Genomic DNA, 19,670 nt, shown 5'->3' with positions numbered 1-19,670 from the left:
TGCAAGCTATTCCTAATGTGCATTTATGTTAGTTATCTAATCTGTTTAATAAAGGACATATTAATTTCATGGCTGAACAATATTTTTTTTTTCCAATTAATAGATCTAAATTATATACAAACCTCAAGTTCATGTATTCGCTTTTGTAGCTGAGAGATGATTTCATCTCTCCGTTTCACTTCTAGTTCAAGAGACTGAAACTGAGACTGAAACTTATTCTGGATCTCTTCCTGCAAGACAAAATTTAAGCTTATATTTTTCCATAACATGGTTCACTTTCACTAATTTCAGATATAACTCTTATCACAAAAGAGAAATTCGGCTTTTGTAAATCCACTCATAGGGCGAAACTTCAATGGACGATGAAGACAAGGCTCACTGCGTCCTGAAATTCAGTTTGTTACTATTGATTTATAATATTTCGTTTATATGTTTTATTTCTAGAAAAATATTCTTACAATACAATGAAACAAGAAAATTTTAGGGAAGTTTGTTGAGTCCTCTCATTTCATTTGAAAACTACACAGTAAAAGTTAAATTCTCATGCATTATGACATTTCAGTCTCCTATTTTTTACTTACTTTTCTATGTTTAAGGAACAGAGGAAGTAAAACAGCCATTAATTTTCTGTGACAAGTAGTAATATTAATTAACTTTTACATTTTGATATATCACTTAAATTAACATTTGTCTGCTGCAGGTGCACTCACCAAGTGTCCTTGGATGACCTGCTTGATACCCACAATGACCTCATTGAAGTACTCTTCTTCAAGACAAGCATGTGATGGCAGCAGAAGTGAGGGACGGAAGAAATTCTTTTCATTTGCGGACAAGGGTATCTGGTGCGGATGCTGCACAAGGAAGGAGACGTTGGGCTTCTTCTTTAAAGCTGACTCTGCGGCATCTGCTGGTGTTTGGGTCATGTCAGTTGCTGCTGATACTTGTGAAGGCTCACTTGTTATACCGGCCAGTGGCGACACCGGGCTAACTGTTGATATGGTGGGTTGTGATGCTACTGAAGACGATGTTGTAGTTGAGACAACTGTCCCTGGGGTCGTAACTGGAGGGAATGTTTCATGCTGAGGTACAGATGCTTCACTAAAATCTGTGGGTGATGCAGATGAGACTGCTGAGGGTGTAATAATAGTTAAGTTTGTAGTGGTAGATGTGGTTATGCATGTGGATACGACTGTACCTACTGTTAGGACATCTGAGGCAGCAGGAAGAGGAAAGAGGCTTCCAGAGGGTTCCTGCAAAAGGTTAGTTGGTGTTGTGGCTGTAGCTGGAGGGGACTGAAGTGTGTCACGGTTAAATGTCACACTCTTGGTCAGCTTACTATGACGTGCAGCATAGCCTTCTATAGTTGGTGCCCTCAACAATTTGTGCATGTCCACAGTCAACGGTTTTGATGCTGGCTGGGTTGTGGTTACTTCCTTGATTGCATTTCCTTCAGGCTGATCACCACTTGAGCTGGTTGTTTTTGTCTCTTCTGTACTCCTTGAGAAGAGGGAACTTGCTGACAATTTCTTGAGAATACTTTTCAGGTTTCGTCTCTCCAAAGTCTCATTGCTTTCTGGAGATGTTAGTGATACCGGTGCTTTAGATGCTGGTGTCTGTGGAAGCTCTGCCGGTCGTTGCGGGGGAGATGCACTTTCCTCTTCTTCATCATCCTTCCTGCTCATCTGTGAGCCACTCCGGCTGAAAGAGTCTCTGCTGAGTTGTTGGGATCTTACATATTGCATGGCACTGGCTTCAGAGTGGCTTCTTGTCAGATTCGTTAGATCCAGAGGGTACTCAGTTGAGTCCCCACTTCCACCTGAAGTGCCTGATATGGCATTACTGCTGTCCAAACTTGAACTACGCATGAATACATGAGCAACTTTTTGTTCCAGCTCAGCTAACTTCTGTCGTTCATTAAGAATTTTCAGTTTTTTAACAAAAGGTAACCCAGAGTATTCAGGAGAAAGATCATCAATAGACATGTAAAACTTTGTATCCTGTTGCAGTCGAAGGAGATTGGGTTTGGGCCGTCGCCTTTCTGAAGATGCAGTTGAAGGTTCTGCGGGTGTCAATACAGAAGGATCCATGATTTTCATGGAAGGTTGGGCTGCTATCTCCTCTCCTGAACCTATTGATGAAGCTATCTCCCTTGAATTTTTGGAATTTATCTCTTTTCCTTCCTCACTGCATATTTCAGTAGGTATATGTTTCAGGTTGTCTTCATTCTCTTTCTTCTCCTCTTGAGCAGGCACTTGTTCTTCACACTTGAGCTTGTCTTGAACTTTGGAAACCTGTGAAATTGCAGATTGTTGCCCTTGGTCCTCACTGATAAGTTTTGTTACTTTCTGCTTAAATAAAGACATACTTTTAGCACTACATACTTCACTGATTTTAAGAGCTGACGGAAGTTTGGAAGGAACTGATTTACTATCATTGTTATCACACAGTATCACTTCAGTTTCATCAGTAGATGTCTGAACCATGGCTAAATCTGAAACCTCCTCTTCTCGGGACTGAGATGTTGAAGTACCACCAGACTCTACTTGATTAGATGAAACTGGAAGGTCATGAATAGTGGCAGACTTTGGTGCTGTAACATTAGGTTCTTTAGAAGTTTCATTCGAGCCATGTGATGATAATATGGAGGCCTTTTTTAAAAGACTCCATGAGTGCTGCTTTTTTAACACTGCTGCAGAACTACTGGAACTGTCATTGTCACTTTTAGCACTGGAATGGTTATGAACTTTGGGAGGAGAAATAACTATCCCAGTTGATGATGATGATGGTGGTGCCGATGAAGATTGTACATTATCTTTCTGCGTTAGTAGCTTCAATTTATCACGGAGAAGTGGAACTTTCATAGAGGCAGCCATGCATGGATCAGCACTACTTGATGAACTGGTATCAGATGTTTGTTGAGGAGGGATCACAACACTAGAACCAGTGGACTGTTTCACAACTGAAGCACTTGATGAATCTTTATGTTTCAATGACACCAGTCTATTGAGCAGAGATGATTTCCTGCTTACTAGTGATGACTCATCCTCTGATTGTTCTTTACTAGACGATGAATGTCGTGAATCATCACTAATGCATCCCTTCACTTTCCTGCCAGGAGGAGACACAGTTGATTGTATGGATTTAGACTCAGCCTCCTGCTGTGATTTCACTGCAGTTGCTAGAACATCTGCAGTAACAGCAGCAGTTGTCTGCATTGTGAGTCTTTCATGATCTTCTTTTTGTTTGAGCAAAAGAAGCCTCTGTATTAGTGGTAATCCAGGGCCAATCACTTCTTGTTCCTGTGATTCTTCCTGTGGAGGCTGAAGTCTGAATGCTGGTGGTGACAGTGTGGCTGGTGCAGGCGGAGGAGATGTCGGAGTTAACGCATGTTTCCCTCTATCTTCTCGGTCTTGTTTCTCCTTAAGCAGACGCAGGCGTTGAAGCAGAGGAAGACCTTCCCCTAACTTAGCCGTAGGTGCTGCAGATGGTTGATCTTCCAGTGATTCTTCTCGTGAGTAGTTCTCATCACTATGAACTCTGGACATTCTACGCAGCATACCCTTTCCAGAGTGTGCAGCAGATGACACACGCGCTGTGCTGATAGAGCCAGGGTTTAATGGTTGAAGTTCCATGGACTCATCCTTCATTCTGCATATTAACAGTCATGATTTTTATTGTTTTTAGTACAATTTAACATATTACTGTATATTGAGCACCTCCTATTACTGACGTGAATAACAAAGGCAACAGCCGTATTTTCATGATAAAACAAAATTTTTCTTAGTTTCATAAAATTGTTTCAAACTATCTATTTTAAGTAAAATCAGAGACAAAGATAAATAGAAAATAACATTCTTAGCTCCTGTGTTACATTACAAAACAAAGAAAAAGAATGGACAATTAAACCCAAACAGCTACTTAGAAAAATTCAAAGGATGCTTGAGACATTTCACATAGTTGTAGTACTACAGATGTAGATTCTATCTTCCTTCAAGTGGCCTTATAATCTATTTTCCATACTAGCCAGAGCAGGAGAACAAGAGCATGTGTATGTGGATTACAAAAATGTCTAGGAATACAGAAGAAACAAATACTCTAACCCACATGTTATGTATTTAAACTGGTGATCTATGCTCTTTAAAATGCAAACATTACCTGGCTCCACGCCTACTTTTACGCAAGACATTCCTGAGGCCCTTAACATCACTTCTCAGTTTCTCCACAATGCGCTTGCCAGCTCTGCCATCCAAGTCAGTGCCTCCCACACCATCTCTTAAGGCAGGAGAGTTCATGCCCTTCCCATCATGGTGCCCTGAGGACTTGGTTCGCGACACATTACGTGCCTCCATTAGACGCTTGCGGCCTAGGCTCTGCAAGATTTCCTGGGCCTCTGGGTAGTCCTTCATAGCAGCAAGTACATCCTCACGAGAAAGGCTGAAGAGTTCTGAGTATCCTACTGACCTTACATCTGCAGTGCGCCTGAAGCAGAGAAAGATACTTTCATGTCATAATTGGTTACCACATTCAGGAAGGAGAGTGATCAGCTGCAATGGTACAAGTTTTGAGCAGATGGCAGTTATTTCAGCTCATTAGGAAATTCTCTGATCTTTCTAGGGAAACTAAAGGTGCGTCACCATTTTAATGAAAGCTCAACTCTAATCCCTGTCTTGAGCAATAAATTCAGTTCACGCCCTCAAAACCTACCTCCGCAACATGCATTTTAATATGTTCCTCCCATCAACACCTAGCCTATCTAAGTGGTCTGTAACACGAGATCTCTTTTTTTCGTAATTTGGTATATATTTCTCTGCTCTTGCAATATGACCTTCAACAGCACTTAGGGAATATTCATGATTCTGTAGCAAGTGCCTAATTCAGCTGCTGACACTTCAATTCTATGGAAGATTACCCGTGCATGTTAAAAACTGACAGGTTTACTGGTGGTTCCAGATTTAATAGGAATGATATATGATTTTGGGTCTTGGAAAAAGTTTTCAGACTCCAAATTTTCCTTTAGAAGAACAAAAAACTGTTACATTTTTTATCAAACTACATTTTATGGGATATGAATTTCATGCTAGTAAAAATTCTATAGTAGTAATCACAGTGGCTGCGCGGTCTAAGGCATGAACCATTTTCGCCCGCTCGAATGCTGGGGTTGTGGGTTCTGTGCATTTATTCTGTGTGTAGGTAGCAACCTTGCAACAGAATGGCACCCCTCCCATGAGTTCTACAGACTGTGTATAGGATTAAGAAGCCGAAAAAGTGGCCAAGGTCCAAAGAGCTGGTGTGAGGGAGGGGGCAAAGGAGATGTGGGCGAGGGGGGGGGCATTCTATAGTAAGAGAAACAAGCATAATGGAAAACTTATTTTTTTCATTGCTAGTGGGGTGGGACTAAGTCCCTTGTATTACAGCCATTTCTGGCCTATTGTACCAGCCCCAGATAGGTGAGGGTGATTGTGGAGCAATTGGTGGAATGAAGATTGGCAGGGGAAACCGAAGTACTAGGAGAAAACCTGCCGCAGCGCCACTTTGTCCAAAAAGAAAATTTTCTGATGTAGAAAAAAGACTGAAATATCTGAGAAGAAGCAATTAACTACCATTACTTGACATATTAAATATTTACTTATTTAGTCCATCCAAGTTGAGGATTCCAATTTCTCCAAAGAAATCTCCAGCTTTCATTGTGGTAAGAACTCTGCCTGTCTCACTGAAAAAGGAGGACACAAGTTCAGTAAGCCAGTGTGATATGGAATGAATGACAAATTTATAAGTGGGTGTAGAAGTACTCAATCCGGTTTTATAAAATGATATATATATATAATACTGAAAATGGACAATGCATGTAAGCACCCACACACACACACATGACTTCTCAAGAACTAGTTATATAACATGTTGACGTTAAAATCCTGTTTTGAAATTCATCCACAATAACATGTTTAGAATATGGAGCAAATTTCCTGTATGCATATGGCACCTGTGAATTGCTTCCAGTATTAAAGGAAATAATGACGACAAAATCTCGTCTGCACGGAAATGTTTCTGATCACAATGTTTAAGCACAAAGCTCAGAAGATATTAAATTTACTTGTGTAACTGAAAAAATGAAATGAAACCTGGTATTCGATGTGCATCCACAATTCATAAGCCGATACTTACTTCCTCATCAACACAGAACCTTAGCCTGATGCATACAGTATGCTTCATAATACTCGTATATTTGGATGTTTTCTATTCGGTCTGCATTAGAAAAGAGGAGTTTAACAGAACACTAATAAAATTTACTTTTCTGTATTTTTGATACATGACATATTTCCTGGTATTTTAGAAATATATAGAATGTTGTAAAATATTTTCTTCTAAGTGCATCTGTCTTCATTACAAAATAATTGATTTTAGGTTATTTAATGATGCTGCAACAACTTCACAGGTAATTTAGCATCAAATGATACATGTGGTTGATGATGGTGAACATAAAATAATTGTAAATGAAACATCTGTGACTTATTTCTAAATACTATCTTGGCTTTCACCTGGAAAGTCTACAGAGCATATTTGAAAATTCAATGAGTACAGTCTATCTTCCAGCCAATATTCGAACCAGGCTACTCTGGTCTCACTTGTCCTGATTCAAATTGTAATGAAAGTGGCATTTGGAACGGTAGCAGCCTCATATCCAGCAGAAAATTACCTTATAACCTCTAGGATACCATCTGCAATAATGAACATTTCCCGGGCAACTTCTCCTTTCCTACAAATCAAATCTCCAGGAGTGAAAATATAGGCTTTCATCTTGAGCACCAGGTCATGGAGAAATTCTGGCTGACACTCCTGGAAGATGGTGACCTAAAATGAAAAATATGTAAATTATTTCCTACTTTGAATCTTATTTTCTAAATCAGTAAGATATATTATAAACATGGAACAACAGATATTTGTTCTGACTACTTAAATATTACATCCCAATTTGTGTATCTATAATAATGGACAATATTTTTTTTCCTTGGCACTACAGCCCCAGTGGGCCTAGGCCTACTTCCATGAACTCTGTTCACTTCGTTTTTTCTAGATCTTACACATACAGTAGGACTCCTTGGGCGAGTGATCGGCTGGTCGCAAGGCCTCTACCTGTAGATAAACACAGAAAAACGCACACAAACATTCATGCCCTGAGTGGGATTCGAACCCACGATCCCGGCTTTCGAGCGAGCAAAGACAGTGCATGCCTTAGACCGCTCGGCCACCGTGACCGGCAATGGACAATATATTCATAACAATTTTCAATATTCTGCAATTACTCACCTTTTTAAGGACACTGAGATTTACATGCAGAGCCAGTTCAGTCTTCAGTTTGTCAGGCAGCAGGCCAAGGGCTGTATTAATATCACCACCTCCTTGAATACGACCCCTTCAATAAAAGGATAACAATCTGAACAGTAATTTACAATTTTCTGGCCGCACCATAGCTCAAGCGGTTAGTCGCTGGCTTCCCATCGCGGCCGCCTGGGTTCGGTCTGGTCAAGTGGGATTTGTGGTGGACAAAGTGGCGCTGGGGCAGGTTTTCTCAGAGTACTTCGGTTTCCCCTGCCAATCTTCATTCCACCAATTGCTCCACAATCACCCTCACCTATCATCTGGGGCTGGTACAATAGGCCAGAAGTGGCCGTAGTACAAGGGACTTAGTCCCACCCCACTAGCAATAAAAAAAGTAAATTTTAATAGTTCTCATTGTGACATTTAGAAGATTATTTAAACCTTTCTTGTATTACACGTTTGTAAATCTTAAAAATATATATAATACTACAGATCTTAAATCATGTTATCATCTGAAATTAAAAGCTCTAGGTAGTGTTGCAGCACAATATAAAACAACAATATGGGAAATCGAACGTCTCCTCAAAAGTTTCATAATAACTACTGTCCCAGAATTACTGTACTATATAACCACGCTATACTCAACTTAAAAAAGGAAGCAGAAGAAATATGATATACAGGTACAGGTAATAAAAATATAAGTAAAAAAAGTAAAGTAAAGCTATCCCTGTAACAGGCCGTGGAGGCCCATAGGGTTGAGACTTTGACAGTCCCACATTGTCTGACAATCGGCTCACGGATGGCGGGGAGGTTGTCAGCCTTAAGCGTCAGCCGCCCTTTACCCTCAGTAATATAACTGGTACTCATTTCTGTTAGAGGCTGAGTCAACCCCAGGGCCATAGTGTGGCTGGACGGATTAGGTAAATTGAAAAATCCAGTGACCTCATCAGGATTCGATCCCACGACCTTCTGGCTTGTAGTGTAGTGCCTCAACCAACTACACTACCGCGTGCCCCCAATAAAAACATAATCACATTATAAATCAGATGGTTAGGCTATGATTATAGAGCCAGAAACGTAAGTAAAGTAGCTGAATAGCAAACAGTTTGGTTCGATATTGTGTAGAGAATGAAAAAATTGTTGTACACTGTTGGAAGATTTTGTCAGTAAGCAAAGAGAGGACCACTCTGTAGAAAACGAAAATATCAATTATATTCATGGATTTATGTGTTGCAACACTGTAACAAAGTCATGCATTAATGTGATGATTTAATTAAATTTATTTTGTAGTCTTGAAGGTTGTGACACCGCATAGTCTGACAGGTAGGCACTAAGGTTTTGGAGGAACATACTACCCTCTATCTTCCTAACTCAGAAGACCACAACCTAAATATCCACTGCCTACTAACACTTAAAATCTCATACAATTCAATTCAGGTCAGACAAATATAACTGTCTTCTTGAATCTGATGCCGTATAGTTTTGTATATAGGTAAAACATTATTATTTTAACTTGAAGATGATGGAAACACGTTCCTCTGAAACGTTGGTACATATCTACCAAACTACACCGTGTCTTTTCCAAAATAAATAGTAACCGTTACAATAATCATTATTAGATTCTAAATTCTTACATAATTTAATACTGTATCATTTAATTATAATTCAATGTTAGGTTACTGAGAACTTTGATGGAACTGAATCTATATACATACAATTGGAGTTAACTTGTAGGAGAAAATGAACAGTCGACATACCAATTATCTTAGATTTTTAGATTAGATTAGGTTAGATTTACCTGAATTATTTTTGAAGTCAGAAAAACGAAAAACATAATTTTTCAAGCAAAGCTGCCTTACACGGTTCCTCACAAAAATGGTCAAATGGTCTCCAATTCACAATAATTTGGCATCAGATGCATTTTTCATAAATACTATTCATTTCTTAATTAAATATTTATGTTTAATTTCTCAATTCTTAATAACACTTAGTTTAATGATAATGAAATTATTATTACAGTTATAATTATCATTTATTTGTTTGTTTGTTTACTTTTCTTCAATATTGTTTCTTCCAAGTACTTACCTGTAATTTTAATTTGACTTTTAATAACTTTTGTCCATAATGTAATTACTTTCATCTGCACTGTGCCCTGTCTGTAATTGGCCTTGCGGCTGTTGACTCGGCATATAAATAATAAAGAACTGAACTGCATTTCAGCAAACGCTTAATTCCTAACTGAAACGGGACTGAGGGTGTAATGCAGTGAAATGTGATTGATATATTGGCATTTTATTTATGGCAACAGACCTGTTCATTAAATGACAACGAAGGGATTCGAGGCATATCACTAAATTCCGGGTGCTCTACATTGTTTCTAGGCCTACCACTTTAACACACTGATATGTTGGGATTTTGGACTTTATCCATCGTCCTGGTTTTTAAGATAACAAATAAAAACACGACGTTTCGGAAACAGGTCCAGTTTCCGAAACGTCGTGTTTTTGTTATCTTAAAAACCAGGACGATGGATAAAGTCCAAAATCCCAACATATCAGTGTGTTATACACCATCGTCAGAATCTTATAGTAACTACTACCACTTTAAGATCTGAACAATCAATTTTGCGTGTCGGGCGAACGTGTCTCCTCCGTCGTATCGTTAAGAGCTGCAGTTTCAATAACACACTGAGTGACTGTACGACGCAAGTTGGCTCAAATGGTAAAGCCTCTGGCTTGTATTCCAGATGTGCCATATTCGAATCTCAGCCGGTACACCGACTATCATGCCTACTGGGTTTCGCTGTTTTCCTCAGTCCCTCCAGGCAATGTTCCGACAAAACCACAAACAGGCCAGGACAACTTTTCACAGCATTTCCAAATCATTCGGTCACTATCATCCAATTACTCGACGCTACATAGCCTGAATAACTGACAGCAGCATTAAAGAAACGGAAACCAAAATGGATGAACGGATTTGCACCATCTGTCAGCAAATTTAGTATTTATTTATATCATAAGAATGCTCCACAAACTGCATGAGGATGAGAACATGAAGGGAAAATATCTTTATAGGATATACATGCTTTTTTATTGTTCAGGAACTAATTCTTCTTCTAAAAGGGCTATCGGTGTAATAACTGATTTTACGAAAACACATTAATGTTTTCCGCGTTTGCTAACTATGGGACATGTGCCAATATAAAGTTGGGAAACATATTCTCGCACCAGCAATTAATTATTTTTTATACCCAGAATGATATTCGACAAAAATTTCTACTATATTTAGTTTGAGCACACAAAGACTCTTTCATGAAGGATGTGGTGTTTCAGGACGTTTGGTTCTTTGTCTATGTAAATATATTGTAATGCGTTTGTACTCCTGACTGCAGGACCCGTTCACGACCGCATTTACCTGGACCACGAGTAGTCGTACCACCGGAGGACTCTCCTCTTCATACCCCCAGGAACCTTGTGGTGTCGCATGTACGTCTTGGCGCCATCCAGAAGCCGCTCAAACTCCAGACGGTTTGCGTTACGGTTCGTAATGACATTTCCCACTTGTCCTGGAACAAACCATTTATCAGATTTTATACTTAACAAAGCAAACATGTTTTTAGTCACACCCGCTCTTCAATATCAGCTGTAATTTTTATTTATGTGCACTAAATCCTTATAAGTACGACATACTTCAGAAATACTGGGTTTTTAGCCTTTGTCCATCGTCTGGTATTCTAGAAACTAGAGTACACAACGTTTTGGAAACTGGATCTGTTTCCGGCATCGGGTGAGGGGGGGGAGACCGCTACTCAGTTGGGTCCCTTAGAAACAGCTTACTTCAAATACACCATCGTCAGAACTCTTTAGAATGTACGACTCACTTCAGCTTGCTCTTTCTGTTTATTATTATAAACTGTGGTTCTGCAAAGAGATTCATTGTTATGAATCTGTCCTGCAAGCCCGTCTACACAGATATGGAAGCATGTAACACATTAACTCTAAGCGATCAGAATAGTTCGGAGGATATTCCTAATTTGAGTGTAAAACTACACGTACAGAACACGTCGAATTATCCGGTTATCATTTTACTCCAGAATTAAACTAACTTATCCATATAGAGGAAGAAGTTATGAGCACTAAACTAACTTATCCATACAGAGGAAGAAGTTATAAGCACTAAACTAACTTATCCATATAGAGAAAGAAGTTATGCGCACTAAACTGACTTATCCATACAGAGGAAGAAGTTATGAGCACTAAACTAACTTATCCATACAGAGGAAGAAGTTATAAGCACTAAACTAACTTATCCATATAGAGAAAGAAGTTATGCGCACTAAACTAACTTATCCATACAGAGGAAGAAGTTATAAGCACTAAACTAACTTATCCATATAGAGGAAGAAGTTATGCGCACTAAACTAACTTATCCATATAGAGAAAGAAGTTAAGCGCAGAACTAATGAACCCATTTTTATGTAATTATTTTAGATTTAACTGAGATATTAGGATATAAGACCTATGATTAATATGTGATAATAATTATAAAACTTGGTAGTTTATTCTACATGTAAACTACGCCAGCATTTTCTATGCACATCTTGAGATTTAAAAATTATCTCAAAGATTCTTACCATTGCCATTTTTGTACTCTATGATCAATTCACGCACCAGCTGCAGCGTTCCGTCATGTATCACAATCAGAAAGCTTTCATCAGCAATCGATTTGTAACTTTGGGTTTACTTTTCTAAAAACGGTGCGTTGGACAAACTCAGATAAGCAATATTTCTGGAAAATTTGACGTTAAGGGAACCGTGTCTACTGTTTTAAACACCTACCAAGACCTAAATATATACAAGATTTTAATAAAAATATGGCTTGGACAATATTAAAATGTATATAAATAGGGCGTCGGGAAGCAAATTGAACTCAACTGGACAGTATAGCAGTGTCCCGAGAAAATGTGGAACTTTTGGTGTTCAAGTCACAGACTTTATCCAAGTATACAAAACTAAAATCCGCGCATACCTGAAACCACATATTGCGGTGGCAGAAATATATACAAAGGGAAAAATTTCCGATACGTGAAATCGAGAGTTGGCAATTAATTGTATATATTTAGAGGGGATGCAAAGTTATTATTTTACAAATATGACAGCAGCATAAAGAAGATGTATCAACTGGCCTACATAAATTTCAGGATTCTGCATTATATGCCCATGAAGTGGCCTAGATTCGACGGAAGCACGTCACGCTGAGTATAAAGTTCGGAGTACATGAGAACCTCTAAATTGTGCGCGGGAATAGTGGATTTGCTATGCCCTGAACCTGAACCAAAGTCGAAGTCCTACATAATTCTCTGCATTTTTTGGTTTTAAGATTTGGGTCAAATGGAACTTGACACAGGCACAAATTTTCAAATTCGTATTGTCTGAAGTCGAAGGAAATGTCGCTGATCCACGTATTTAGCAGGAGCAGGCCTACTACACTCCACTGTGGGACCCCAGCCCTGATTTATCCGATAGTAGATGTGGCATTACTCGCTCCTATAAGGTAATTTCAATATCCGAGGTAATGGCAAAATGTAAAGCAGTCCCTGTACTTAATTATACTGTTACATGCTCGAAATACTTAGGGTGAGAAGTCATCCGTTGCTAGATAATGACACTGGAAACACGCTATAAAGTCAATGCCACTATTACGCACAATAATAGCAGCAATATAAGAAATGTCACCAGGCAACGGCTAGTGAAAATATAGAAGGCTTCGCGTAAGCTGTAGTGAGAAGGGTGGGTCAATTGGTGACAGCGTTGTAATTACTTGTAGTTACGGTGTATAAGTGTCCAATAAAAGCAGTTACTAATGCAAACCCCACGCCTAGTCACTAACAATATGATTAACCACTATGCCATGACGACACATGAGGGAGCGGAAGCACAGCCCCACAATTCTTGACTTCAGCACCACATGAAGGTGAGTCGTCAGTTTCGAGCCCCGGCCGCAAACAGCGCCATACAAGAAACTGTGTTAAAAATGCGAGCATTCAAATTTCCGAAAAGATCGCATCACTACAAAACAGAAAAAATATGAACAAAAGATCAATCCGGAATAAAGCTCTCGGAGATAGCGTTGTCTAAGAAACCTGACCCAATAAGGAGGTCACGATGCTGATGCCAATCTGTAAATACACACTGTATTACTGTTGAACTACGGTATCACTTATATCCCGAAATTTGGTATGTACATCCAGCAATTCCTATTAACGCCCCCTCCCCCCCCCCACACATACACACAAAAAGCCAACTTCTGGTTAATGGAGACAGAGGGACCGTTATCATGTCGTTTGGCAGTCATGTGCTGACAGGAAGCCGTCTATGTTCCTGCCTACGGATAGCTCTGCAAGCAAACCAGTCGGGCTCTAGTCGAAATATATTAAACTCAATTCCGTAATTGCAATAACGCAATAAACCCAAGAACGATAAAGGAGGAACACGAATCAGTCTCAAAGGGAGTCAGTAACACATCTAGCCCCAACCAATGTGATTAACTTCCCGCTGGGAAACGTGTTTTTTAATTTTCAACTTCCGAACAACTTATTTTGAACATATATATATAATTTCTACCGTCAAAGCAACAATACTTTAATATTTATTTCATTATTTACATAGCTCGCACTACATGTTTCGACCACAATGGGTCATCTTCACATTAGTGCTGTTAATTCGTTGAATATTTTTCTTTAATCATAACTGAAAAAAGCTAATTACAATTTTAATGTTAATGAACCCTTTACATTCAGAGTCTTTTCCCATTCTATAAGACCACGTATGTACTAATAAATTATTTAAAACAATAAGATGTTCAGGTGTTCTGTAGACTATGTACATTTAATTTCTGAAGAAATAAGAAATCTCGAATTTCTTTGTCATTTACTCTGTCGATGTCCTCGCATAATAAAAGTATTGACCGTCCGTCCGTCATAAAGACGGAGACAGAACCCAGTCTCCGAAACGTTGTGTTCTGAAAAATAAACTGAGTCATGTATCCTAAGATACAGTCATGTAGTCCGTTGAAAATTATGCGACGTTTCGGTGGAACATGCTAAACGTCAGCTGACCTTCAACAGACTACATGTCCTTAAATTCCAGAAGATATTTCTCTTTATAACCACCGTCGTGAAAATTCATTACTGTGATCCCAAGATTCTGCCAATGGCTACGATCTTCCTTTAAACCTAATTAAAATATTATCTTCCTATTTTCGCCTAGACCTCCAAAGCCGCATTTTCCTTTCACATTTTGCTTTTTGCTAAAATTGTGCGTATATTTTTATGACCTCTCCTATGAATGCTACCTGTCATGCCTATCCCATCGTCCTCTATTCGTTCACTGCAATAATATTTGGTGAGGAGCACAATTATGAAGGTCTAAGTTCTGTAACTTCTCCTTTGAAACCCGATTTTGTCACACTATAACAACTGCATATTCGTGGCCAAGAGGAGGAAGTTCTTGTTGTTGTTGTTGTTGTTGTTGTAATAGTAAGTAAGTAAGTAAGTAAAGTTATCCCTATACCAGGCCGTGAAGCCCCATAGGGCTGTGAGACGTTGAGAGTCCCACATTATCTAGGTAATCGGCTCACAGATGGCGGTAAGGTTGTCAGCCTTACGCAACGACCGCGCTTTACTCCCCAGGAAAATTATTTATTTAATTCCTGGTACTCATTTCTCGAGGCTGAGTAAACCCCAGGGCCTAGTGCGGCTGGAAGGTTTAGGTCAATTGAAAAACCCAAATGACCTCATCGGGACTTGAACCCACGACCTTCCGGCTTGTAGCATAGCCCCTCAACCAACTACGCTACCGCGTAGGTAGTAGGGTATAGTATTTTGAGTAGTTAGTGCTTCTTTAAAATTGATCTATTTATGGAGAAAGTAAAATTCCAGAATTATAGCGTGGGGCGTATCGTGCTGTAAGAACAACGTAGGTTATTAGAAATGTCTCTTGAGACACAATTTGTGAAGATTCGCTGCAGTTAAACTCAGACTGCACATGTTTTATGGCGAGGGTTGCAGCATGCTAGTTACGCTCGTCACACGGGCCCCGGCTTCTTGGAGACAAATATTGACTTACCTACAATTGTGGCGAAGATAAACACGCCGATGAGGTAACTGACAATGGTAAACACGTACCTGAAACCGATCAAGGAAACACAAGTTGAATTAAAGTAGAACTTTGCTGAACTTCGTTCTTCTAACACGTAGAAGAAATATTTATCTAAAAACGAGAAAAACAGAATTAAACAGAAAGATAGTCTACATAATATTTATATCTGTATATGACTTTCTTGCCCACGATGCTACAAATAAACAGCCAAGGCGCTGTTTCAGTCACTAGAAAATCACTCATGGCTTATTATAGCAAGTGATTTGATAAAGAAGCGCATATGAAGAACCGGCGATGAAATAAGCTCCAAAGCAATTCTGAAGACAGCTAGCGGCTTTCGTGATGATTCTATGCCTAAATTAAGTAAATACTTTGAATACTTCCGTATTTTATGGTAGAAGAAACATAAACAGTTGTTTTACTGGTTATGGTCTTCTACTGAAACAGAAAATATTTTAGATGAAAGTTATCTTCTTTCCCTATAACTTTATCCATACCATACTTGCGTATCCATCTGTTCTCGTAATAAAACAGAATTAGCTCTGTTAACAGATAAATAATTTTATTACTAATGGATCTGAATAAATGAAACAGTCGTTTCCTTTTTTCTTGGACATATCTCTATGATTTGTTAAAATGAAATAAAATATCCTTTTGTATTGACTCTGTAAGTGGGAAGCGTACTTTGACAAAAGTTCCATTTCATATAATCTAAACTGCCCCGAGACCGTTTCTGAGTTATTAAACGTATTATCCCTATCACGACAATAAATCTGTCACAGGGACTATTCCTAGAAGTGATGAATAACATGATGTGGAACTTTAGCAGGCTTTACGCTTATTAAACTGCTGCTTAGTTGTTTTGAAACGAACGTTTTGCAAATAAAAGATAAAAAATGAATCGAGTTAAATCTTCCAGATATAGTCCATTTTGAAAGTTAGACAAAAGTTATTTGGGGCAAACTATCCCACTACGTGACATCCCTTATTTCGTGGAACAATTCTCTACATTCTCCAAGAAATTATCAATGCGTTAAACTGTTAGTTATAACAGCTCTGCGACCTAATTTTATGGAAAATACAGTGTCGTACCACGAAATAAGGTGTATCACGAATGTGAGTAGGATAACGCATTCTGCAAGTCGACCACAAAATACCGGAGGTTCATAAAACAACTTGATGAAATTTAAATTTTCGTTACAACCTAACCAGGATGCTTTGCATAATGTTGTCACTAGAATATATTATTTTACACCAAGGAACTTTATTTTTTCTGACTGGGAATAATGAAACATGTCGAAGAAATCATGTTATTTCACTCACACAAAAGCAATTCCAATCGGAAAGAAAACAATTTTACATGCCGGCAAATTGCATTCATGCATGAAATAAGAGTCTCTTTAAGTGTGAGACAGTGTTTAGTGACTCCTTATGTCATGCCGTAATAAAGAATGTAAATAAGCTAAGGATAACAAAGCCACAAAAAAAAAAGGCAGAAGGAACTGTAGCCGGAAACTGAAGTTTCATTAATAAGCTGTAGGTCGTATTTTCACATAGGACAATGTGATACCATTTTATACAGTAGAACACCATAAATTATGTACAAGAACATCCATTTTACAGAACCAGAACTTACTGCTATAGGAGTAATTAAAGAAATTCTCAAATTATTTCAAATGAAATGAAGAAATTTAAATGAACTCATGAGAACAAACTTGGACTATTTTGAAAGCAGAACTCAGCAAATTTGGCTGGTTATGAACTTTTTAAAAATAATCGATAATTTAAAGTGGATCCATGAGTCGTCGTATTACATGCCATTTAACTGCTAAAGTTGTACGGGAAATCTTAGATTTTCTGTGAAAATTTTTTTAACAATCGTTAGATTCGAATAATTGAATATGAATATTGAATATGAAATCAAAAGATGATATATATATCCTCAGCAACTTTAGAGATTATCCTGCAAACCCCAGCAACATTTTATTCTTGTTTTTGATAAATGTAGTTTTGTCTCTTGGAACCTCTTTTTGCGTAATTTGAGAATTTCACTGCACAGAAACGCTGATAAAATTAACTGCAGACACACAAAGTTTTCGAACAGTAACTAAGACCAAAACAGGATTGAAGGCTGTTCGAAAACTTTGGCTTCCCGTTAAATGTTAAGCCATTCATGATTTCCTGACTGTTTCACAAACTCTATCGTTACATCAGAGAAACCATGAATGGACGTAACACTCGATGGGCTTTCCTAACACATAAATGTTGTGTTATCCAAACAATTCGTCGAACAGCCTCCAAAACTCTGCACATATTTTATTTTTAATGTTAACTAGGCCCTGCGGATCATTTTGTCTGTTTCTTCATACAGTTTAAAAAGAATATATTTCAAGACATGAAATGCCACTCGTTGCTCGCTTGTTAACGAATAATAAATATTAATAAATGATGGAAGGATTAACAAGAATTTGGATATAGTGTATGAATTAGAGTATCTCATCAGAAGCATTGAACCACTCTGTACAAACCGTGTTATTATCTGGTGACTACAATAAACTGTTTTAAAAAATCAATACATTTTAGAAAATTATTCTTCCCCGGTGCTTCCAAGCACATTTTGATGTGATGTACCTCCCCCTACATAATTTGTTTACATTACAGTCAGAAACAAGTATTCCAATACATAAATAGTCTTATACACATACTAGATAAGTTAAATTTTTCAGACCCTTAATTATGTCCACCACCAAGAATAAACAAAGTATATTTAAAGAAACATGTAAAAAGTAAAGGTATCCCTGTAATAGGCCGAGGAGGCCCATATGGTTGTGAGATGTTGAGGTTCTTACGTTTTCTAGAAAATCGGCTCATAGATGGCGGCAAGGTTGTCAGCCTTACGCGCCGGCCGCCCTTTACTCCCAAGAATATTTAAGGTACTCATTTCTGTTAGAGTCTGAGTCGACCCCAGGACCTCAATTGATAAAAATCCAATGACCTCATCCGGCCGCCCTTTACTCCCAAGAATATTTCAGGCACTCATTTCTGTTAGAGGCTGAGTCGACCCGAGGGCCTCAATTGATAAAAATCCAATGACCTCATCGGGACTTGAACCCGCGACCTTCCGGCTTGTTGCATAATGTATCAAGCAACTACGCTACCGGGTGCCCCCCCTTAAAGAAACGTATGCAAAATAAAAAAAATAGTATTTATTTACTCCTACGTACATAACGTAAATGTTACTGTCAATATAACGTGAAGACTTTTGAGACAATGAACCACTGATAGAATGACATACTATTACTGAAAATGAAATGTGTTTGGTATTCGCCTTAAAGTGAAAATGAACAGACTGCGATCATTTTGGAACTCAGAACACATTAAAATGTGACACGCAACTGCAAGCTGCATTCGCCCATCCAAAATATTTATCGATGACTTGTATATATTTTCGGATGATCAGAGGAAAATAAGATACACTGGACGGTGGACAAGCCTAATTTAAAGAATAAAATCGTGAACTTTTGATCAAACGCATTTCTTGCACAGAGTACACACATTTGCACTTGGTACAACAGGAAAGGCCAGAATAACCAATTTTACGATTTCTGGAGACTAGCTCGTAACCTCACATGAGAACGTTACTGGATCATGTAAAACTTCTTAAATGTGGAGACAACGAGGTTTCCATGGAAATGAAAATTCATTTGGAGATCTTCTGGGCTATGACAGTGTAGTCTGTTAACTGGTTACCAACGTTTCTAAGCAACGGACTGCCTCCTGAAAAAGGAACCATGTACCAGACTACACTACGTCACAGTGCAGAAGAAAGTAATATGGAATAGTTACTGTTCGAAAATATGGCGATTTGTAACTCTCCCTTTGGTTTCCCTCAGCATATATACAAACCCGCGATTTGAGGAAAACTGAAGGAGTCGGGATTTGTGACTTTGCCTCGGCCGAGCAGGAAGGCCGTCCGACGAAGTGCTTGTTAGGGGAGTAGTGGCAGTACTAGTCGTAGTGGTGGTAGTAGTAGTAGTAGTAGTAGTAGTAGCAGTGGTAGTAGTAGAAGAAGCGGCAGAAGAGGTAGGAGAAGCTGTGCCTAGCGAGCTAAAGACAGAAACACACATAATCAAACGTACAGGTATTAAGTAATTTGGTGAATGCATCAGCATCCTGACTAACCAACTTCGTGAT

The 19,670-nt window shown here is 38.6% G+C and overlaps 1 protein-coding gene across 3 annotated transcripts in view; it reads right to left on the bottom strand.

The window, feature by feature from the left end:
* LOC111867576 overlaps window positions 1-19,670 on the bottom strand; it is a 453,586-nt gene that overhangs the window by 18,421 nt on the left and 415,495 nt on the right. For 2 of the 3 annotated variants that reach the window (XR_004513358.1, XM_033752722.1), the window contains exons 7-15: window positions 19,383-19,583; window positions 15,444-15,502; window positions 10,732-10,882; window positions 7,306-7,411; window positions 6,695-6,849; window positions 5,627-5,710; window positions 4,156-4,479; window positions 711-3,648; window positions 123-230 (exon numbers count right to left, since the gene is read on the bottom strand). Coding sequence is in view for 1 of the 3 variants with exons in the window: in XM_033752722.1 (XP_033608613.1) it covers window positions 123-230; window positions 711-3,648; window positions 4,156-4,479; window positions 5,627-5,710; window positions 6,695-6,849; window positions 7,306-7,411; window positions 10,732-10,882; window positions 15,444-15,502; window positions 19,383-19,583 (4,126 nt within the window). In the remaining 2 variants the exon portion in view is untranslated. The remainder of the gene's footprint in view (window positions 1-122; window positions 231-710; window positions 3,649-4,155; window positions 4,480-5,626; window positions 5,711-6,694; window positions 6,850-7,305; window positions 7,412-10,731; window positions 10,883-15,443; window positions 15,503-19,382; window positions 19,584-19,670) is intronic. The other variant, XR_004513359.1, reaches the window with a different exon arrangement.

The sequence above is a fragment of the Cryptotermes secundus genome, unplaced genomic scaffold (genome assembly GCF_002891405.2).
Source record: "Cryptotermes secundus unplaced genomic scaffold, Csec_1.0 scaffold480, whole genome shotgun sequence".
Classification (NCBI taxonomy): Eukaryota; Metazoa; Arthropoda; class Insecta; order Blattodea; family Kalotermitidae; genus Cryptotermes; species Cryptotermes secundus.
This window is presented reverse-complemented; position numbering and strand designations above follow the sequence as displayed.